This window comes from Peromyscus californicus, unplaced genomic scaffold (genome assembly GCF_007827085.1).
Source record: "Peromyscus californicus insignis strain IS unplaced genomic scaffold, ASM782708v3 Scaffold_1__1_contigs__length_55948999, whole genome shotgun sequence".
Taxonomy (NCBI): domain Eukaryota; kingdom Metazoa; phylum Chordata; class Mammalia; order Rodentia; family Cricetidae; genus Peromyscus; species Peromyscus californicus.
The window spans coordinates 55,026,702-55,048,299 of NW_026294492.1; the positions used below are offsets into that span (position 1 = coordinate 55,026,702).

The 21,598-nt window shown below is 60.5% G+C and overlaps 2 protein-coding genes across 4 annotated transcripts; one reads left to right on the forward strand and one right to left on the reverse strand.

Annotated features, from left to right (window-relative positions):
• Nucleotides 1-380: 380 nt before the first annotated feature.
• On the forward strand, nucleotides 381-2,183 carry Polr2e (RNA polymerase II, I and III subunit E). The gene is made up of 5 exons (XM_052747294.1): nucleotides 381-607; nucleotides 832-890; nucleotides 971-1,049; nucleotides 1,220-1,294; nucleotides 1,658-2,183. Exons 1-4 carry the CDS (start codon nucleotides 458-460, stop codon nucleotides 1,283-1,285), a joined length of 354 nt encoding a protein of 117 aa, XP_052603254.1. The 5' UTR covers nucleotides 381-457; the 3' UTR covers nucleotides 1,286-1,294; nucleotides 1,658-2,183.
• Nucleotides 2,184-6,025: 3,842 nt separating this feature from the next.
• On the reverse strand, nucleotides 6,026-21,567 carry Arhgap45 (Rho GTPase activating protein 45). Of its 3 annotated transcripts, none has more exons than XM_052747261.1 (23): nucleotides 20,338-21,567; nucleotides 19,156-19,480; nucleotides 16,602-16,745; nucleotides 16,398-16,482; nucleotides 16,234-16,306; nucleotides 15,947-16,013; nucleotides 15,723-15,860; nucleotides 15,558-15,622; nucleotides 15,245-15,355; nucleotides 15,090-15,170; nucleotides 12,973-13,161; nucleotides 11,840-11,977; nucleotides 11,250-11,440; nucleotides 11,023-11,147; nucleotides 10,846-10,923; nucleotides 10,652-10,756; nucleotides 10,374-10,546; nucleotides 9,450-9,638; nucleotides 9,220-9,357; nucleotides 8,384-8,610; nucleotides 8,084-8,294; nucleotides 7,243-7,327; nucleotides 6,026-6,865 (listed from the first exon to the last, which is right to left on the reverse strand). In XM_052747261.1, the coding sequence occupies exons 1-23, from the start codon at nucleotides 20,428-20,430 to the stop codon at nucleotides 6,543-6,545; spliced, it is 3,354 nt and encodes a 1,117-aa protein (XP_052603221.1). In that variant the 5' UTR covers nucleotides 20,431-21,567; the 3' UTR covers nucleotides 6,026-6,542. The 3 variants fall into 3 exon arrangements, with proteins under 3 accessions (XP_052603221.1, XP_052603220.1, XP_052603223.1); XM_052747260.1 differs by lacking the exon at nucleotides 20,338-21,567 and adding an exon at nucleotides 20,150-20,327; XM_052747263.1 differs by lacking the exons at nucleotides 19,156-19,480; nucleotides 20,338-21,567 and adding an exon at nucleotides 17,813-19,055.
• Nucleotides 21,568-21,598: the final 31 nt, after the last annotated feature.

A 21,598-nucleotide genomic window follows, 5' to 3' on the forward strand; every position in this document is an offset into this window, starting at 1 on the left:
TCTCAGAAAGAAAAAAATGTATTGGGAGTGTAGAGTTGTGAGATCCAGCAGTTTGCAAACCAGGTGTGTGTGGTTATGTGGGCCCACTTCTGCACTCCTGGGTCGTGATGCTCCAGTGAACCCCAGTCTGCCTGAGGAGCCGAGGCTAGCCCCATGTGGACACAGGATCTGTCTCTTCTCTTTAAGGCTACCCAAGCTGACAAAACTATGTCCCCTAAACCTCAGAGCAGCCGGACCTCCACCCTCCAGGAGGGGCCTGCAGCGGCAGGGTACCCTGCAGCTTCCTTCCTGCCTAGCCTCATTCATGGCTTCTAGTTGTTCTGGTATTCCCTGGCAAATAGGGAAACCCGAGACTGGCAGGGCAGTGGTGGCCTCCGGCACTGGGTACGAGGGTTGTGTTGTGTCCACAGAGGAGCCCAAGGTGGGCATCAAGACCATCAAGGTGTACTGCCAGCGCATGCAGGAGGAGAACATCACGCGGGCGCTGATCGTGGTGCAGCAGGGCATGACGCCCTCCGCCAAGCAGTCCCTGGTGGACATGGCCCCTAAGTATGTACTGGAGCAGTTCCTACAGCAAGAGCTGCTCATCAACATCACGGAGCACGAGGTGCGCGTCTGTCCTGGGGAGGCCTGGGCAGCACGGTGGGGTGGACCAAACCAGGAGGCCCCTCCCAGCCTCGGGCTCTGCCATTCATGTGCCGGGCCAGGGCGTTTCCCCATGTCGGTGCTGTGGCCCCGAGCATCCCACCCCTGTGACAGGACCCTTCAGCCTGTTGGGGTCCGTTGCGGTCCCCGATGGTTACATGGCTGTGGGTGGGTCTCTCTCCACAGCTGGTCCCTGAGCATGTGGTCATGACCAAGGAGGAGGTGACGGAACTGCTGGCCCGATAGTATCCTTTACCCCGCCTCCCCGCCCCACTTGAACACGTCATCCAGTGCTGCCCCACGAGCTTCCTTGACTGTATCCCAGCAAGCTTCGGGAGAGCCAGCTGCCCAGGATCCAGGCCGGGGACCCAGTAGCACGCTACTTTGGGATCAAGCGAGGACAGGTGAGAAGCCATGGCCATCGCTCCCCTCCTCGGCCCTCGGGAATTCTTGATTCCTAAAGTACCCTGGTTCCTCTGTCCCCTCCTTCTGAGGCCAGGGCCACCAGGGCCAGGAGACAGTGGGTCCTAGCTGCGGTGCCCGAAGCCCTGCCAACCCCTCTCTGCTCCCACAGGTCGTGAAGATCATCCGACCCAGTGAGACCGCTGGCCGCTACATCACCTACCGCCTGGTCCAGTAGGCAGCGCAGGTGAGCCTGGCCATAGCTCGTGCTGAGCAGCATCCCCAGATGAGCCGCCTCCCCAGCCGGCACACTGCCTGCCGCGTCCCAGCACAGGACACCGCCCCATTCTGAAAAGGAGGCTGTTGGGTGAGACACCTGGCCGGCCAGCCTGGCCGCCCAAGTGGACCACTTGGTGGAAGGAGAGACTGACCTCCACACACACACCGTGGCCGCTGCACGTGTACCCACAAAAATTAAAGTCAGTGGGAGGCCTGCCTTTAATCCCAGCACTCAGGAGGCAGAGGCAGGTGGATCTCGTGAGTTCCAGGACAGCCTGGGCTACATCCTGAGATCTTATTTCAAAAATCAAACAAACTGTACTGTTGCCAGGTTAAATCCTAGCACTCTGGAGACTGAGGCAGGAGGATTGCTGCAACTTCAAGGCAAGTGTGTGGACTCTTTAGCAAGAACTGGTCCAGCGCCAGTGTTCTGGTATGAGACCCTCGTCTGAAAAACAATAAACCGGAACCCCCACACAGCATGGGTCATGCTCTGGAACCCCCAGGAGCCAGCTGATCTGCTGTCCCAGCTCCCCAGCACCCTCCTGCCTGGCACCCTGATGAATAGTTGACCCTTGTCTGCTGCTCCCATGGGCCCAGGGCATGGGCCAGAACCTGTTAGCCTTTTGACCAAAAGGTCGGTCTCGTCCCGTCGTCGTGTCCCCCCCCCCCCCCAGTGTCTCGGGGATGTGGCCCTAGACAAGGCCAGCACTGCCACCAGGCGGCCTCCCTGTGTACCCCAAGAGCACTGGCCACACCCCAAGTCCTTTGTCACTCTGGGGTCCCCATCCTGCTTAGAGTTCTCCATTCTCGTAGGACTCTGTTTTGAGAATTAAAGATGTTTTTGAGGAGATAAATTGTTTTGGAAAACCGGTCAATTTGGGCTAGGTTGTACAAGATGGGTCCTGGAGGACCCTTGGCTTGGGGTGGATGCCGTGTATCCCCTGTGGCCCCAGTCACTTGTGTGAATGGTGAGCATCCTGTCTGCTGCCTGCATGGACTGATTGTGGAAGGAAGGGTGCCAGACAAGCGCCATGCCCTGGGCCATGCCCAGCCCTTCCTTTCTCGACGTCGTGCAGTCAGGGCTCCAGCTCACTAAGTAGCTGTGGTGAACCTGACGTCCATGCTGTCCTGCCCCCCTCAGTGCTGGGGTGACAGTCCCATTCCTCAGCTCGGGCTGGCCTGAAAGAGCCTCCTGCCTCAGCCGTTGGTCCGTACAGCCCCTGGCCGCTCCTCCTGCCTCAGTCTCCTCCGGCAGTGCAGAGGGCAGCCCATCAGTCCAGCTCCAGGGTCCTTCCTGACCCTGAATTCTGTTCTTTGCGTTTCCTACCATTGTCCACGCTGTGGCCTTTTGTGTCTGAGTCTCGTGACTGCAGAATGTCCTCGGGGTTCTGCCACACTGGCTAGTGTCGGAGCCTCACTCCAGTTTACAGACGACGCTGTGCGCCTGCCTCCCCCGTGGACACGGGGCTGTTAGCGGCTGTGTGTGCCGTATACCCGGAGCGGAATGTCTGGTTAATACATTGAGTGGTTTTGTTTTGAGACGAGGTCTCCTTGTGTATGCAGCCCAGGCTGCCCTGAGACTGAAAGTACTTCCTTCTCCTGTGTGCTGGGGTGATGGTGTGCACCCCACAAGAGGGCTAGCCTGTGTGCTGGGGTGACGGTGTGCACCCCCACAAGAGGACTAGCCGTCTTCACTGCCTATCTTGCCCTTAGGAGGCTGGGATTAGACTCTGTATGTTCTGGAGGTGATATCCAAGGCACTTTCTCACTATGTAGACCAGGCTGGCTTGGAACTCAGATCTACCTACCTCTGCCTCCCAGAGGTGTGTGCCACCGTGAATGCAGATGCCTGGAGAGACCAGAGGCTCCTCTCCCCAGAATTGGAGTTACAGATGGTTGGGGATCACCATGTGGGCGCTAGGAACCGAACCTGGGTCCTCGGGAAGAACCGCCAGTGCTTTTAACCTCTGGGCCATCTCTCCTGCCCCACCTCCATCCGTTCCCATACATCTTGGTCATTTCCGTGTGTCAGTGAGGGCCTTGGTCCAGCTGGGCCCGTGTGCTATGACCAGGGGCAATCTGCAGGACAGATGGAACATGCTGCTGACAGCTGGTTCCTGGTCCCTCCTTCAGTCCTGTGGGGCCCCAGACACGGAAGGTGGGGGGTTTTCCGTTCGTGCCTGAGGTTTCTGAGTTCCCCTCCTGTCCATAGGAGGACATCTCCTCTCCAGTGCAGTGGTTCAGCCTGTGGGTCATGCCTCTTTCACAGGGGTCACATGTCAGATATTTACATTACAATTTATAACAGCAGCAGGATTACAGTAACGATGTAGCAACGAAAATTTTATGGTTGGGGGTCATCACAACATGAGGAACTGTATTGAAGGGTCGCAGCGTCCGGAAGGCTGAGAAGCACTGCTCTAGAGGGACACACTTTGCTTCCAAAGTCATCCTGCCAAAACCTACCCGACCTGGAAGGGCGTGGGAATCTCACTCCCAGAGGCCCCTGGGCCATCAGATCCTGTAGACTTGAGTCGGGAAGGTAGGCACACAGACAGGGACCAGGTGGAGTTAGTGTCTCCGATGGGGCAGCTTCAGTGTGGGCAGATAGGAGTTTCTGGATTGTGGGGAGAACCACACAGCCGTGCAACCAAAGCTAAAGGACGGTGACATTGAAGGCCCTCACAGCCCTCTGGTCACCTCCTCCGTGAAGTCACACAGTTAAGGCACACGCACCCCATTGTGTCATTCAGTGGGTTGGTGGGGATGTGGCTTGGCGGTATGCGGCCCTCCAGCGTTGGGAAGCCGTGGGTTTCACACCTAGCGCTGCACAATCGACATTCCCAGCCGTCCCACTACGGTGGCCTCTTTGTGATCTGTACTGTTTGACTGAAGTGGGCGGGCTGCTTCTGAGTATGGGGGTGCATGAGCCAGCTCTAATCCCAGCACTGGGGAGGGCTTGCTGAGTTCCAGGCCAGCCAGGACCACATAGTGAGACCCTGCCTAAAAACAAAAACAATGAAACCAAGTCTTACATACGTCAAGGTCAACAAATACGTTCACTCGCCGCCAGCCTGTGTTAGTTCCTCTCTTGAAGAAGAACTGAGTCCAGACTCCCTTGATGTCTGGGTCCTGGCCAAGGGCCAAGACATCTTGTTTACCAAGAACAGGGCCACCCCTGAAGTGCTGACCGTGACCATCTCCAGTCACCCTGCCCTCAGGCTCAGGCATTTTATCTGTGCCTGTGGCTTGCTGCAGGCATCTGGCTGACCCCTCACCAGGAAGCCGCCGCCCCAACCAGGAAGGAAGGCCCCTTCCCCTCTTGCCGGTATCAGGGTGGCAGAGAATTCTGTGGACTCCCATGACTGGAATGACAAGCTGGCCTCTATTCCCCAGTGTCACTGGGTCACCAGGGAAGATGTGAACTGATCCTCCTGCCTCCACTGTGCTGGGATGACAGGTGTGTACCACGCCTAGTTCCTGAGCAAGGGATGAATCCAGCCCCAGGGCCACCATCATGTGAGGATCAGGAGGGGATGGGTGCCACCTGCCGCTCCCCAGGCTAAAGCTCTGCAGGAGAGGAATCCTTTCCCAGAACCTCAGAGATGGGTTTAAAATGTAGCTTGCAACAAAACCAAACCCGGATGTGGTGACGCACACCTAGTCCCAGCACTCAGGAGGTGGGGGCCGGCGGGTCTCTGAGTTCATGGCCAGCCTGGTCTACAGAGCCAGTTCCAGGACAGCCAGGGCTACACCGAGGAAACTGTCTCAAACAAACAGATGAAGACACAGGCACACCTAGCCTAGGTCACAGCCAGGAACTAACAGAGGGACCTGGAACCCTGGGCCAACTCCAGAGACTAAACTGTTTTGTTGTTTTTTAGTTTTCAAGACAGCTTCTCTGTGCAGCCCCGGCTGTCCTGGAACTCACTGTAGACCAGGCTGGCCTCGAACTCACAGAGATCCTTCTGCCTCCGCCTCCCGAGTGCTGGGATTAAAGGCGTGCGCCACACCATCTGGTGAGTCTAAACTACTAAAACAAAAAGTTAATTCAAGTCCCTGCGGCTGGGGCTCAGTGGATAGAGCACTGGGCCAGCATGCATGGAACCCCGGGCTCCATCTCCAGCACCACGCAAACCTGGTTCAGAGGGGCAAAGCCTGGAGACAGAGGCGGGCACATCCACAGCAAGTTCAAGGCCAGCCTCTGAGAATCTGTCTCAAAATGAAAAAAGTAAAATAAAAACACACCCACACACTCTTCTGGGCAGCTTTGACAGGAAACTGTCCCTCAAGTGTGTTCAGGACTGATAGGCTCAATGCCTCCCTCCCCAGAGTTCCAGTCACTGGGTGGTCCCCACAGCCCGGGCCGCCACCTGACGCCTTGCTTGAACGTGACTCAGAAAACAGAGCAAGGAAGATGGGTATGAAATGTAGGCCAGGGCTCTTGCAGAGGACCCTGGTTTGGTTCTCAGCACCCAGGGCCCCTCAGGCCCTCCTCACCTCTGCGGTACTGCACGCATGTGGCGCACAGACATACAAACAAAACACCCAACTCATAAAATAAATCTTACAACACTAAATCGCACAGCCTGGTGCGGTGGCGCACGCCTTTAATCCCAGCACTCGGGAGGCAGAAGCAGGCGGATCCCTGTGAGTTCAAGGCCAGCCTGGGCTACAGAGTGAGTTCTTGGAGAGCTCAGGAGATTAAGAAGTTTATTTCAAGCAAAATGGGGTGCATGTGAAAAACTTGTCCACTGCACCTTGGGAGAGGTGCGCTGTGTACCCCACTCCCATCTATCCATGCGCATGCGCAGCGTTCTGCAGGAATCCTGACACCAGAGCCACCCCAGCTCCGCACACAGAAGCCAGGCCTGCACTCACAGCATCCTGAAAGGCCTCTAACCCTGATGGTGCTCCCATCCAGACACATCCAGAGAAGGGTGTGGCTTGCACCCCGGGCTGATGGGGACCACAGGAGAGATGAGGGTACCATGCGAATCCAGCTGCTGCATCGGCACAGGCGCACGGAAGTCAGGCAACTCCATCCGGGACCAATGTCCAGCTGAGTCGGGCCACACCCCACAGTGCCAGGGCCCCTGAGCTCCCTGAAGTTTCTTGGTGTTGTGGGAAGCCAACCCCCGCAAGTCAAGGGCCGTTAGTGACCCTTACAGTGGTTGGCAGTGGGCTGACAGTCCCCACCATCACTACCCAGCTCAGACGAACTGTGGCCGGCGGTCCCCACTGGTGTGACATGTGATCTGGCCCCCTCGCAGCCGCATGGCGGGCAGAGGGGCCCGGGCGGTGTTGTTGGACTGGTTGGTGTTGAAGGCGTACAGCTGTTGGCCCGGCTCTCCATCCTCACCCTCCAGCTGCTCCTCACTGCCGCTGCGGCTTTGGGGACCTTCCTCTAGACCTGCCTCGGCCTCGGGCTGCTCCAGGAAACTGAGGCGGTGCAGGGCGCTGGCGTCGGAGGACGACAGGGGATCAGAGGCCTCTTCCAACTCCGAGTCTGAGTCATTGGATGCCACTCGGGATTCTGTGGCCGAGAGAAGGGGATGAGGAGAGGGGGTGCGGGAGGTGAAGGCAAAACCAGAGACAGACAAAAAACAAAAGACAGAAAAACTCGTCCTGTGACCAAGGCTCAGCCACCTCGGACTCCAACACTCACAGGCCCTCCACCCTCTGTCCCCTCCCTGGGGTCCCTGCAGTGGGTCTGCAGACACTCACAGGCCCTCCGCCCTCTGTCCCCTCCCTGGGGTCCCTGCAGTGGGTCTGCAGACACTCACAGGCCCTCCGCCCTCTGTCCCCTCCCTGGGGTAGGCAGCCACCAACACAGCAAAGGAAAAGTCAGTTTATGCGGACAGTGCATCACCACAGTGACAGGGCCTGAGCTGTCCCTCGGCCACCACTCACCTCGGCCTCCATCCTCCACCTCCTGCAGGGGGAAGACAAGGCCCTCAGTGGCCTCCAGCTGGGCACAGTGGGTGGAGGCCCCCTCCTGCATAGTAAGAAAGTGTTAGGGGTGGGCTGGCTCCAGCATAACCCAACCCCATTTCCACCTTGTACATTTTCTTATTTATTTAATCCTTATTTTATGTGTCTGGGTGTTTTGCCCGCGCATACATGTAGGTATTTGTGTGCCTGCGTGAATGGCTGGTGCTCCTCCGGGGCCAGAAGAGGGCATCAGATCTCCCAAACTGGACTTGCAGACAATTGTGAACCGCCTCGTGAGTGCTGAGAACAGAACCCAGGTCCTCCGCAAGAGCGGCCGGTGCTAATTGCTGATGCTGTTCATCTCCAGCCCCTTCACCTTGGTAACTTTTAATTTTTTTTTTCCCACCGAGACAGGGTTTCTCGGTGTAGTTTTGGTGCCTGTCCTGGATCTCGCTCTGTAGACCAGGCTGGCCTCGAACTCACAGAGATCCTCCTGCCTCTGCCTCCCCAGTGCTGGGATTAAAGATGATTTTGGTTTTTTTGGATACAGGTACATAAGGTTCTCATGTAGCCCGGGCTAGCTTCATCCTCTGTAGCTGAGGATGGCCTTGAACTCCTTGTCCTTCCTCCACCTGAGTGCTGGGATGAGAGGCCCACACAGCAACCTGGCTTATTGGTGCTGGGGATGGAACCCAGGGCTTCCTGTATGCTAGGCCAGCGCTCTGCTGTTGAGCTGTACCCAGAACCCTCCGATCATTTTTGTGTGTCACTCACTACCCAGAGCCCCAGCAGCACTCCCACACCACCAATCCTTCTTTACCTGGCCGCCAGGTGCCTCCTCTGGCTCCTCCTCAAAGATCAGGCCATAGTGGACGATCAGAGTCTCAATGACGCGGGCCTGGTGCGGGTAGTCTACCAGGGAGGAGAGGGACACGGTGGCCGCGGTGGGCCGCGGCCGCAGCAGCGTGGGTCCGAAGACGATGCCCAGGTTCCCAGGGGTCATCTTATTGTCCTGCTCCACTTCCACGATCCTGGGGTGGGGAGCAGCCGGAGAGGGGTGTGCGTGAGTGGGGGGCTGCAGGGCTCCCACACAGCGCTGCCCCCCGCCAGGGACGCTCACCTTCGCAGGTGCCTCAGCAGGTACAAGAGTGTGGCCCGGTTTTCCGCGGGCAGGTCCCGCATGAGCTCACGCAGGCGGCCCACCATGGCCACGGTCGCAGCCTCACTCTCGGACCCGTCCTGCCGGCCCCGGCTCGCTGCCTTGGCCTCGGCCTCGGCCTTGATGCTGTCCTTGGCGAGCCCCACCAGCTCATGGTAAAAGCGAAAAGAGATGAGGGGCTCCGGCAGCTGCAGGACGACACACCAGACAGAGGTCACGGGCCTGGCCGGGCCGCAGAACGCGGGGCTCACAGCCACAGCCCTGAGGATTCGCGGCAGTCCCGCCTCAGACCCGCCAAGGCCTGTCCATCAGCCCGGGCCACGCCCACACGCCAAGATCCCTCCCACTACACTGCCTAGCTCCGCCCATCCCCGTACCTGCCACTCCACGCCCACCCACCTCTAGCCACGCCCGCCTGCTCAGACCACGCCCACGATGCCAGGGGCCTACCCACGGCGTGTCAGCCCACCCCATCCTCAGACCTTCTCTACCGGCTTCCCCCAGTGGCCGGTGAAGGCACGTAGCCACGCCCACCCGGTTTTAGCCCCGCCCCAGATGTTTGCCTCCCATAGCCACGCCCACCCAGCTTTGCCACGCCTATTAGTATAGACTGTGACCCTCTCTCACCTGCAATACCACCCAACCCCTCCCCATACACCCCCAACCCCCACCCAAACTCACACTAGGGGCCCATCCCCCGCAGCCCCCGACTATCCCCCGCGTCGAGGCCCCGCCCACGCTCCGCCCTGGCCACGCCCCTCCACAGGCCGCACATCCCGGTCTGTCCTTTCCCTCACCTGCCGCAGGTACAGCTTTAGGACGTTGCTGATGTCGTGGGGCGAGGCCTGCGACAACTCCACCAGCTCTTTGCCATTCTCAAAGGCCTGGCACAGCTTCTCCACGCGCGTCTTCACGCCGTTGACCCGGTAGATGCCCTGGGGAGCCGGCAGTCACCCTCACGTCTGCCCTTGCACCCGCTTCCTGCCCTCCCGGGGCCCCACGGACCCCTCCTGTGCCAGGGCCTCACCTTGGTGTGCAGCGCCCGCCGCTCAATCTCGCAGACGCACTTTTTGATAATGAAGGGCACGCCGTCCGGGGTGCCGCGGGCTGCGTGGGTGAAGTCCTGTCCGAACAGCTGCAGGCGGCCCTGGAGCTTCTTGTGGCCACACTGGATGGCCAGAGTCTCCAGGCACTTTTTGTGGCAAGCCAGGCAGCACTGAAGGAGAGCCGAACGTGACTCTTCCAGACGCCCACGTGAGCCAGACCCCAGCACCATAATCCTCCAGGTGCCCACGTGAGGACCAGACCCCACGGCCATAATCCTCCAGACGCCCACGTGAGTCAGACCCCACGGCCATAATCCTCCAGACGCCCACGTGAGTCAGACCCCACCGACATAATCCTCCAGACGCCCACGTGAGGACCAGACCCCACGGCCATAATCCTCCAGGTGCCCACGTGAGAACCAGACCCCACCACTATTATCCTCCAGACGCCCACGTGAGTCAGACCCCACCATCATAATCCTCCAGACGCCCACGTGAGGACCAGACCCCACGGCCATAATCCTCCAGGTGCCCAGGTGAGCCAGACCCCACCGCCATAATCCTAGGGCCTTTGCATTAGACAGGATTTTTCTGCATAGCCTTAGCTGTCCTTGGCTGTCCTCAAACTCACAGAGATCCTCCTGGCTCTGCCTCCCGAGCGCTGGGATTAAAGGCGTGCGCCACCACCGCCCGGCACTTCTGATCTTTCTGAGACAGGGTCCCATCTAGCCCAGGCTGGCTTCAGACTTGTTATATAGCCAAGGATGACCTTGAACTCATCTCACTGCCTCTGCCTCCCAAGAGCCGGATGACGGAGCCCAGCGCTCTCCCGGGTCATCCCCCCGCCCTCCCCACGCTAACCACCCTTTTGACACCCGGGCGCGGGGCTCTGGGTCTGCACACACCTCCTCACACTCAGCGCCCTGGAAGTACACGTAGCTGTTACATTCTCTGCACTTGGCCGGCGTGCGTAGCTTCCGAAGTCGGTGTGTGCGAGCCGCCTTGGACAGTCCCACGTGGCGGAAGGGTCCGCTGGGCATGGCCACAGGTAGCTCGGGGTCCATGCCATTGAGGTCGGCTGTGGACAGGATGAAAAGCCAGCGTCACTGACGCAGGAAGAGGCCAGCGGGACAGATCTGTTCACACTCCACCCACTGGTCTGGTCCCTTTGGGAGCCGCTCACCCGAGTCAAAGGCTGAGGCCACCAGGCCGGCTTCCTGATCTACCAGCTCCTCACTGGATGACATGGTCCCACTGGACGACGTTCGATCGAACTTCTTGAAGTCCCCTACATGGGAAACAGGGCGTTAGGCACTGGAGCCAGGCCGTCCAGGCCAGGGACTCCCCTGTGTGACATGCACCCAGGTGCTCCTTCACCTGAGCCGGTGTCCAGGCCAACTTCGGTGTCCGAGATGGAGATGGGCCAGGACTTGTGTACCTGGTGACCACGTCCACCTGCAGGAGGAGAGAGAGGGGTGAGCCAAGAGTGCCTCCCCAGCGGGAAGCAGGGGCGTCGGAGTGCAGCGCCCGCCCTGTGCACCTGCGCACACTCACCCCTGTGGTCCTTGCCGGGAGCGCCCTCGGGGGTGCCGCCTTCCTCGGGGGCGCTGCCCGCAGCTTCAGGTCCTGCGGCGTCCCCAGGGTTGAAGCTGCCTTTCCGTGTGCGCATGACTGGGGACCTGGCGGGAGACAGGTGTAAGGGGACCCCCGCCCCCCACCGCCCCCCCACACCCGCCGCACGTGTGTGCGGCTGCACCCAGCGTCGTGGAGACGCGAGGTACCAGGCGTTGGCGGAGACGTGAGGCTCGAAGTCGTAGCGCACGTCGGGCTCCTCGCCTCGCTGCAGCTGACGCACGTGCGACGCATACTGTTGGCCCGGGTCGTACAGCTTGCTGCTCTCGCACAGCATCTGGAAGTGCACAGGCAGCGGAGCTGTCTGCATGTGCATCAGCTGGTAGTAGGAGATGGTGGCCTGCGGGGGCGTGTGCCAGTCAGAGGCGGGGCCACGCCCCTGGCCACGCCCCACACCAACAAGCCCCTCCCACCGCCCAGGCCCCTGTCCCAACAGCTTTATGGCACCAAGCGGACCCTCCTCCTGTCCCGGGTTCACGCCCGGCCGCTCACAAAGCCCACACCCTCCGACCCCTAACGGACTAACTCTCAGGCCGGCCCCCTGCACGCTGCCCACGGCCCCGCCCCACCCCTCCAAGTCCCACCGCTCGCCTTGGCCTTCAGGCCCGGGACACTGTCCCATGACCGCCCGACCTTTCTGGGACCCTGCCGTACTCTCCTGCTTGGAACAGACTAGACAACCCGCCCACTGCTCCACCCCACTGGAATCACCTCCTCCCACCCAGCGCCCGTCACACACCGACTTTATGGTCTGATCACTCTGCCTGATGACCTCCTGGATCTGCCGCAGCGCCGTCACCTTCGTGTCCTCCAGCTCCTGCTTCTGGGTCTTGGCGTCCGCCACGCACGTGCGGTAAGTGGCCATTGCCTCCTCGGCCTGGGGGAGGGGGTCAGTGAGGGATTTGACACAGACATGGGGGGAGGCCCGCACAGTGGGCAGAACGGTCACCACAGTGAGGAGGAGGCCGAGGGACAGCCTGGGAAACTTAGGCTATCTCTAGACAAACTAAGAGGACCAAGGTTGTAGCCCACGGGTGGAGCCCCGCCCAGAATCCCCCAGTGAGGGCTGGGGGCGTGGTCAGGGTGGAGCCCCGCCCAGAATCCCCCAGTGAGGGGCTGGGGGCGTGGTCAGGATGGAGCCCCGCCCAGAATCCCCCAGTGAGGGCTGGGGGCGTGGTCAGGATGGAGCCCCGCCCAGAATCCCCCCAGTGAGGGCTGGGGGCGTGGTCAGGGTGGAGCCCCGCCTGGAATCCCCAGTGAGGGGGCTGGGGGCGTGGTCAGGGTGGAGCCCCGCCCAGAATCCCCCAGTGAGGGACTGGGGGTGTGGTCAGGGTGGAGCCCCGCCTAGAATCCCCAGTGAGGGGTTGGGGGCGTGGTCAGGGTGGAGCCCCGCCTAGAATCCCCCAGTGAGGGGCTGGGGGCGTGGTCAGGGTGGAGCCCCGCCTAGAATCCCCAGTGAGGGGGCTGGGGGCGTGGTCAGGGTGGAGCCCCGCCTAGAATCCCCAGTGAGGGGGCTGGGGGCGTGGTCAGGGTGGAGCCCCGCCTAGAATCCCCCAGTGAGGGGCTGGGGGCGTGGTCAGGGTGGAGCCCCGCCTAGAATCCCCAGTGAGGGGGCTGGGGGCGTGGTCAGGGTGGAGCCCCGCCTAGAATCCCCCAGTGAGGGGCTGGGGGCGTGGTCAGGGTGGAGCCCCGCCCAGAATCCCCCAGAGAGGGGCTGGGGGCGTGGCCAGGGGTGGGCAGACCCAGAGGTCCCTTCTCAGTACAGTTAAAGGAATGAAGAAGTAGTAAGAGGAGCTGGCACAGGTGCTGGGAAGGACGGGCCTGGAGGTGGCGGCTGCGCACGGCCCCTGGAGGCCCCTCCTGCTCATGCACCTTGTTTTTGGCCTCCTCCTCCAGCCGCCGCCTCTTGTCCAGGGCCTTGGAGGCTGCCGTGCCCGCCCCGGGCCCCGTGCCCTGTTGCTCCTCCTCGGCTTTGGCCACCTGCAGCCGGGCCTTGTCGTGGTCTTCACAGCGCTGTTTGTAGCCCTGCTTGGCCTTGCGCAGGTTGGCCTCTGCCTCTTGCTGCAAGAGAAGAGAGAGGCTGCAGCCTGGGCCTCCTTCCGTCCCTCCTCACCAGCAGGGACCCCACACTCCCATCCAGCCAGCAGGGGCCCTTGACAGGAGACACTTGGGAGCATGTGCAATGGGGGTCGCACAGAGAAACCGAGGCACGACTCGGAGCTGAACAGAAACACAAACTGAGTCATCTCCCTGCTCCCCATGCCACGTCTGACAAGGTTTCACTTCCTTTCTTACAGATGAAAACAGAGCCGCCCAGGCAGGAAGCTAAGCACCCTGCGCTAGCCGGAAGCACTGAGTCACAAACTAACATGTCTGGGTTGAGGGGAGCCCGCACCCCACAGCCTGAAAGACAGAAACCTAAACATGAAGGCCAGGGGCTCCAGGGACTCCAGCGTCTCAGAGGGAGATCTCAGCCTGGGTTATAAACCTCAAACTGGGTGTGGTGGCGCACACCTTTAATCCCAGCTCTCTGGAGGCAGAGGCAGGAGCATCTCTGAGTTTGAGGCTAACCTGATCTAGAGTGAGATCCAGGACAGCCGGGGCTACACAGAGAAACCCTGTCTCGAAAAACCAAACAAAAGAAAAACCTCATAGCAAAGCAAGGAGCTCAGGAGACGGCTTCATTCAGAGTTTCTCAACCTGTGGGCCGCGACCTCTTCAAGGGTGGCATGGCCCTTTCCAGGGGTTGCATGTCAGATATTGACATTAGGATTCATAACAGCAGCAGAATTACAGTGATGAGGTAGCAACGGACATACTTTCTGGTTGTGGGTCACCACAGCATGAGCAACTGCTGTATTAGGAAGGCTGAGAACCACTGGCTGAACAGGTAAAGGCATTTGTCACCAGGGTGAGGGGCCCAGCCCGCCGGTGCTGGTGGCGGTGGTGGCGCACGCCTTTAATCCCAGCACTCGGGAGGCAGAGGCAGGAGGATCTCTGTGAGTTCGAGGCCAGCCTGGTCTACAGAGCGAGATCCAGGACAGCCAGGACTACACAGAGAGAACCTGTCTCAAAAAAACAAAAAAAGAAAAAGAAAAAAAAGAAAGTCAAATTGCTAAAATGGAACTATCAAATGATAATGGACTCCCAACAGTACTGCAGTTTCTGTTCTGAGATATGTGTAGAGCTCTGGGAAGTCAGTAACGAGCGCTGACTGATCCATTTTGAACAAAGGATATGAACAGAGAGGATTCACAGAAACTGAGAAGGGGGCTGTCACTGGGGGCGGACAGAAGGATGCACACCCCCAACTCCAGTGATGGAGGAGCCCAGAGGCCAGAGGCCACCTCTGTGTGTCTGTGTTCACATGCCTACGGAAGCCAGAGGTCCCGGGGGGTGGGACCTTCCTCTCCACCTTGTCATTTTCTTTTGTTTTTGAGACGGGGTCACACTGTGCAGCCCTGGCTGAACCAGGACTCACAGAGATCCTCCTGCCTCTGCCTCCCAAGTGCTTGGATTAAGAGTGTGTGCCGCCACGCCTATCCCCCACCTTGTATTTTGAGGCGAGGCCTCTCACTGAACCCGGATTCAGTTAGGCTATCCAGCTAGAGAGCCCCGGGATCCACCCATCCCCCGTGCTGGGGTTACGGATGTGCACGGCCATGCCTGGCTTTGATGTGGGTACTGGCCACATGGGGTCCCCACGTTTTCCTGACAGGTACTTTCCCCACCGAGCCATCTACCCCAGAACACCCCGTGCCTTTAAATGGCCCCAAAGAAAAATGCGACCAGTGTGCTCGAACATGGAGTGTGCACTGGGGCTGAGACTGTGCCTCAGTTTCTCTCCCCATTTCTGAACAGCTGACAAGAACGCACAGGACTCTTGGGGACCCCCTGCTGAGCTGTGGGACTCTGAGGAGCGACAGTTCCTTGCAAGCACAGGGAACATGCACTGTAGCGGGGTGTGCTGGTTGCAGACGCGCCCCTACCAGCTTCCTCTGCGCCCGGTGCCAGGATTCTTTGATCTCCTTCCTGCGCCTCTCATGCTCCAACCGCCGCAGGGTCAGGGGCTAAGCGAGACAGAACCGTGAGTGCTGAGCCGGCGGGTGACATCCCCGCCCACCTCACCTCGGGCACAGCTCACCTGCATGAAGGTCTGGGTCTGCAGTGTGCCCACCGCCTGCACCATGCCGTGACCAAACTCCAGATCTTGTTCCAGGGCCAGTGAGTAGATGGACAAGAGGGGCATGTGGGGCTGTGGGGCAAGACGGCGGGTCACAATGATGGGGACCGAGGCGCTCCCAGCACCCCGAGCCCTCGCTTTCTGCAGCCACTCTGGGCACCAGCCAGGCATGCCATCCAACAGAAGTCCTTTAAGGAGCAGGAGGGAGCAGCCAGGCCCACGAACTCCTACGCATCCTGCAGATATCCCTCCCCACCTGTTTGGCCCAACCCACCTCATGGGTGACGCTCTGTCTGCAGCTGTGAACAACCTTCTGTAGACCTTTGGCGAATTCCATCTCTACGGGGGGGGGGGGGGGATGCAGAGTGAGGCTTCAGCAATGGCCTCCCCCCCCTCCCCCCCGCCCCACACCCCGTCCTGGGGTCTCCTCGCCCCTCACCCAGAGTGGTCCGCTTGTCCAGATAGCTGATGAGGTCCTTCATGTACTTGGCCATGTCTTTGGCGTACTGCAGGGCAGCGTCCACGCCCCCCTCACAGCGCTGGAGAAGCATGTCCACCTCCTCAGGGGGCAGGCAGCCTGTGGGGGCCAGTGCTCAGTCCTGACGGCCACCTCCCCTCCCCTCCCCTCTCCTGTCTCCCAGGCCCACACCCAGAGGCACTCACCCTCCTCACATTCCTCCACACTGGGCGGGGGCCCCTCGCTGCTGGGTCCGTAAAGGTTCTCCATGGACTGTAAGAGGAAGGACGCCCCGTTCCAGGACACACCTCTGCCCCGTTCGCTCTAACACCCTCTATGGCTCCCCATGGCCCGCGAGGTAGAGCCAAGAAGGCTTGTTTTTTCCCCGAACTCTCGGGCGGTACAGCCGGGGCCAGGGGCCTACCCTGTGGAGATGGCCATTCCCTCCCACAGACACGGGGACCCAGACAGATGTGGGCTGCCCTCTGCTCACCTGGCTGGGGTCCCCGGGGGGCACGGCCAGAAGGGTACTGCTATCCACTTCACCCAAAAGGAACTCAGAGACGCTGCAGGGCAGGGGGCGGGGGGGGGTCATTCCAGAGGTCCACGAGCCATACTCCCCGACCCCACTCTGCCCCCACAGGCCCCGGAGCTCACGTGCAGCTGAAGGACACAGCAATGGTCTCCAGAGCCTTCTCAAAGTCCCTCTTATCTGATTCATTGTTACACTCATAATGAAAGGCTGAGGGGCAGAGAGGAGGTGGGAGTGTGTGTGTCAAATTCCTATGTATCCTTCAGAACCCCACTACAGACAGCCCCCGCTTCGGGGAAGCCCTCCCAGAGTGCACCTCCCTGGCTGACCTTTGACCTTGGCAATGAGCGTGCCGGCAGCTGTGAGCGTCTCCACGGTGTTCAGGAGCGGGTATTTGGAGATGACCTGGCGCATCACGCGCAGGGCTTCACCCAGACACTCATGGGCCAGCGGCCGCCGGGCTTCAAGGAGGTCTGCGGGGCAGAGTGAGCGTGGGTGAGAAGGACTGGTTCCGGGCTTCCCAGAGGTGAGATGGGAAACTGAGGCAGAGGTGAAGGGAGAGACGGTTTCCCCCAAGCAACTCTGTTAATTCCTCTCCCTCCTGGCGTTATACCAGCGGGGAGAGGACGTCACCTCCCCATTCTTTCTGCAGATGTGGATGGCGGCTAGCGAGGCACCCAGCACTTGGGAGGCAGAGGCAGAAAGATCTCTGTGAGTTCGAGGCCAGCCTGGGCTACAGAGCGAGATCCAGGGCAGCCAGGGCTACACAGAGAAAATCCGTCTCAAAAAACCAAAAACAGCAACAAAAACAAATAAAGAGCAAAAGCCCTTTGCAAATGGTCGCACAGCTTTCCCTGTTCAACAGCCCTGGAAGGACCCTGCCTGGCAGTCCACCTTCGAGCAGCAGGCAGCCGAGAGGATGTCGTCCTATCTGATGAACAAGACATTAACAATGTCTTCCTGTGCAGCCCAGACCCGCGGGCCTCAAACTCCTCTGCCTCCGGGAGGCTGCGATGACAGGCCCGTCACACCACGGCCCTTTAGCCTCCATCCCCAAATGTCCAAAAGCGGAGGGTGGAGCTTTTGCCTGTTCATTTTTTCCGCCTCACAGTGAGGGCAAGATGACAGGTCACTGCGGTCCGGAGACCCTCCAGACGGAATCCGAGAACGCTCCCTGGCCCTCTGCAGGCACCCGGGTCCCGCGGAATGCCACCCCGGGAGCGATTCCCTCCACATTTTTGTGGCTGGAGTCGGAGCCCGCGTCCGGGAGGCGGACTTGGCTCCAGGAATCCCAGGACGCTGGCTGGGAAGCCGCGCCCCTCCCGGGGCATTCCAGGCAGGCACGCACCCCTTAGGGTCGCCAGGGCCCCTGCAGCTCCACGCACGGGCCTTCTTCCAAGGAAGGTAATACCTGAGATGCAGCCCAGAGGAGTGCAGAGTCCCTGGGCACCCCTGGGGGCTGTGCAAAGTCCCTGGGCACGCACGTGTGCGCGGTCCTGGTGCTGGGTGGGGGACCCACGCCTTGGCACGGTCCTCTCACCTGGGGGCCCCGTCTGGCAGCGCTGGGGGCCGTGGTCCAGCGCGGGGTGCAGCGTCCCACAGACACACATGGCTCAGGGATGCAGGGCGGGCGGGGCGGACGCTAGCGTGTGGCCCGGAGACCCGAGTCCTGAGCGTCTGGGGGTCCTTAGAGCGATGGCCAGCAGCCAAACCGGCTCAGGCCGGTCCTCAGGCCCCGCCTCTCTCTCTCTGAGAACAACCCCACCTCCTTTACCTCCATAGGCTCACACAAGGGCTGTGCTCTAACCACAGAGCAGGAATTTGACTGGGAATGAGTGTGGGGTGTGCCGGGAAACCAAACTGAGCTCAGAGTTGCAAGTCCAGGGCAGGAGAAGGCTCCAGAGAAAGGGCCTTGCGGGGGCCTGTGTCCACCCCCCAGCCGCTGTCTCAAATGCACCTTGACTGTCCTGGGACTGCGTTCCAGTCCCGTTTAGAGAAACCCAGCCCCCCAGGCTGGTGCACCCGGCGATCCCGCGCGCCCGGGCCAGCATCCAAGGATGCTTGGGTACGGAAAGGCCGGGAGATTAGGGCTTCCCCAGAAAAGCAGACTCAGCCTCCGCCCCGGACAGCAGATAACCCCGGGGGCTCCCATCCTCTCCTGGGAGCCGGCCTGCAAAGGCCCCTGGGTGCGGCGGGCCCAGGCCTCGGTCTCCCTGCGTCTGTGGGGTGGGGAGCCTGAGGGGGAGTGGGGTTCAGCGCTGGGCAGAGCGCTTACATGTGGTTTCCGGGGAGCAGCCCGTGGGGCGGGGGCTGGTGCCCGACCCACCTCTCTGGGCCGCCGGAGACAAACAGGAAGGGGGAGAAAATAACTCTGGAGGAAACGGAGCCGTCAGCAACCGCGTGCAGGAGAAAACGGAACCGATATGCCTCAGGCCACTCCCTCCCGGCGCCTCCCCATGCGTCGTCCTCTGCCTTAACACCTCCGAGTACCCGGTACCCACAGCACTGCACCCAGGGTCCTTCAGCTCCTGCAGCCATCGGTCCCCACACACGCTCCTTAGATACAATCTCCATTTCTAGGTTTCTGAGCAAATGCCTAAGACAGTCCTGTAGGTCAGGGAATGTCATCCAACTCCTACACATCCCTCAGAACCCTAGCTGGTACACGCACTTCTTTGCGTCCTATTTGAAGCCTCCTCGAGTCCCTCCCTTCCCTTTTTCTTTTCTTTCTTTTTCATTTTCTTCTTTTTATTGTTCTTATTTTTCTTTTCTTTTTGAGGCAGGGTCTCACTGTGTAATTCTGGCTGCCCTGGAACTCATAGAGATCCCCCTGCCTAAGTGCCGGGATGAAAGGCTTGCCTCTCCCCAGTCAGGGACTCTCACCATCTCGCAGCACAAACTCCTTGAGTTTCTCCAAGCCCTCAGCAAAGCGGGCCACGTCAGCCAACAGGGTTGAGATGTCTTCTACGCCCTCAGGGAAGGGTCCCTCACCGGGGAGCTCTGCAGGGCTGGCAGCGGACAGGGGGCTTCGGTAGCCCCTGCCCAGGGTCCAGGTGGCAGCCCCTGAGAGCGGGAAGCCGGCGGCACTGGCATGACGGCTCAGGCTGGTGGGTCTTTTGAGTGTGCCTGTGGCCTTGGTGCCCGCGGACAGGGACGCGGCTGATGGCTCCGGGCCTGGAGCCTCTGTACATTCCTTCCTGGGCAGCTCCTGGGAGGGTAGAGGGGAGAAGAATCAAGGGGGATCCTTCACCCTAAACGCTGCCTCAGTTTCCCCAGAACTTACTCATGGGGGCCAGAAGTCAAAGGGCAGAGATTTTGAAGCCCCCCCCCACACACACACACCTGTTACCCAACATCCTCCTCTTCAGCTTTCACAAACAACCGTCCTTACCCAAACCACAGCCTGGGGCGGGGCCTGCGGAGGCACAGGAGGGAGGGGGCACCCCACTTCCTGGTGGGGGTGGGGAGGGCCCTCGTGGGTCTCCTGCCTCCTAGCCACCCCCAGACTCCTCCATGGGTGTCCGCTTTCCAGAAAATGGGTAACTCCTGAGACCTGAGAGCATCAGGCTCCTGGGCCCCAGCACTCCCCCAGACCTGGTAGAGATACCCCTAACGTTCACAGACACCCAGAAACTCAGCAGGCACCTCAAGGTCCTGAGGAAACTCAGAGACCCCCCAAGTCTGCCCTGCACACAGGCACCCCACCACACCCATCTTCCCTTTGGCTTCCAGAACCTTAAGTTACAGAGTCTCGAACCTGTCACTGCGGCTCTCCCCACTGACCAGAACCCCCATTAGTCCTCGGCACATGACAGGGACGTGGTGGTCGTCCCTGGTAAAGATGGGTGACTTGCTGGCCACCCAAGGCCGCCCCTACCGTAAAGCGGGTTCCCGGGTTCAGGCCTCTCTGTGCCGCCGCCTGCCATCCTGCCTGTTGGGGACTGTAGCTGGTGCGGGCTCCCCACCATGGGCCCAGCATGGTGCCGTAGCCGCGCCCTGTGCCCAGCAGTGGCCACAGGCTGTGGGTGTCATCCTGGGTCCCCGCCCGCTCTGTGCTCCACTCACCCCTGAGGAAGACTGCGGGTTGGGGCTCCCCGCGCGGTTCTTTTTGGAAATAGAGGGGGTTTTCATAAGTTCTCGTTTCTTCCTAGAGAACATGGTGGAGCCAGTCCTGGTGGCCCCAGGTGTGGACAGCAGCCCTGGGGGGGTCTCAGCCCGGCAGCTCCTGGTGCTGATTGTCTCTGGACCACATTGCTCAGGGCCACCCCCTCCCCAGCTGTCAGACCCACGTGATGGGCCTGGCCCTCATTGGCGGGCAAGTCCCCAACACAGGAAAAGGCCCCCAGCGGAGGGAGGGAGGGAGGCGACGCCATAGACCCGCCCCCAGTGTGACTGTCCTGGCCGGCGTCAGTCCTTATGGGACTCTGCACACCAGCTCTGACACAGGTTCCCCACAGCGGCCACCTTCCCCTTGTAGTTCGCTTCCTGGGGATGTGACCACCTGACTCGGGCCCTAGCTGACCATGGCTGGGACATACTCTCCCAGATGCTGTCATCCGAATAGTGACACACAGGGACACAGACGAGAAGGTGGAGGAGTGGAGGCCCACACGCAGACCCAGCGGACACCACCCGCAGGTGACCCCCCACTTCCTATGATCACCTGCCCTACAGTCTGCCGGGGACAACAGGGCAGGAAGGTGAACCGAGTGGCTTCTAACTCTCCCATCCTGCCACCCGGAAGCCTCACTGCCCTGCTGGCCTCCACTTGGCTCCTGTTCCCACCCAGCCTGCCACATCCCAGCTCTGAGCCTCATGGCATGAGCCCCAGAGGTCCCATCTAATTTAGACACCCCATCCGTTAACTATCTAGAACCTCACCGACCTCAGCCACACGGGACGGCTCTCCAGGACACAGCCCAGGAAGTCCGCAGCCCGCGGTGCCCAGTCCCGCTCTCCAAGCTCTGGTCCAACCACAAACCCAGCCGAGGAGCCCCTTAAGGGTCCCATGCCTTCCCCCACTCATAGTCGGATGGCTGGGGTGGGGTGGAAGTTGTCTCAGGACGAGGGCTGGCTGGCTCTGGGGTGGGCTCCAGGGTCCTCTAAGCCGTCTGGGACATTCCCCAAGCCTGACCTCATCTCTACTTCATGGTCAGAAACACTCACAAGTCCCGCCCTCTGGTGCCAGACCCACACAGGTATATGCAGGTCAGGGTACATGTGATGAGAGGCCTGGGCGTGCCCACATCTCACGCCTAGGCTCGCCCCACACCGCCTGGGGTCCAGGTGGCTGTAACTGTCACAGGGGCCATCACCTCTGCGACCA

What these genes read in the sequence shown, in the direction of transcription:
- Polr2e (XM_052747294.1), top strand. Translation starts at nt 458, where the DNA reads ATGCAGGAGGAGAACATCACGCGGGCGCTGATCGTGGTGCAGCAGGGC. An exon ending in ACGGAACTGCTGGCCCGATA is followed by an intron (nt 891 to 970) that starts GTATCCTTTACC and finishes ACTGTATCCCAG; the next exon opens with CAAGCTTCGGGAGAGCCAGC. An exon ending in TTGGGATCAAGCGAGGACAG is followed by an intron (nt 1,050 to 1,219) that starts GTGAGAAGCCAT and finishes CTGCTCCCACAG; the next exon opens with GTCGTGAAGATCATCCGACC.
- Arhgap45 (XM_052747260.1), bottom strand. Translation starts at nt 20,251, where the DNA reads ATGCTGGGCCCATGGTGGGGAGCCCGCACCAGCTACAGTCCCCAACAG. An exon ending in GGACAAGCGGACCACTCTGG is followed by an intron (nt 15,623 to 15,722) that starts GTGAGGGGCGAG and finishes CCCCCCCCGTAG; the next exon opens with AGATGGAATTCGCCAAAGGT. An exon ending in GGCCTCAGCCTTTGACTCGG is followed by an intron (nt 10,547 to 10,651) that starts GTGAGCGGCTCC and finishes TCCTGTCCACAG; the next exon opens with CCGACCTCAATGGCATGGAC.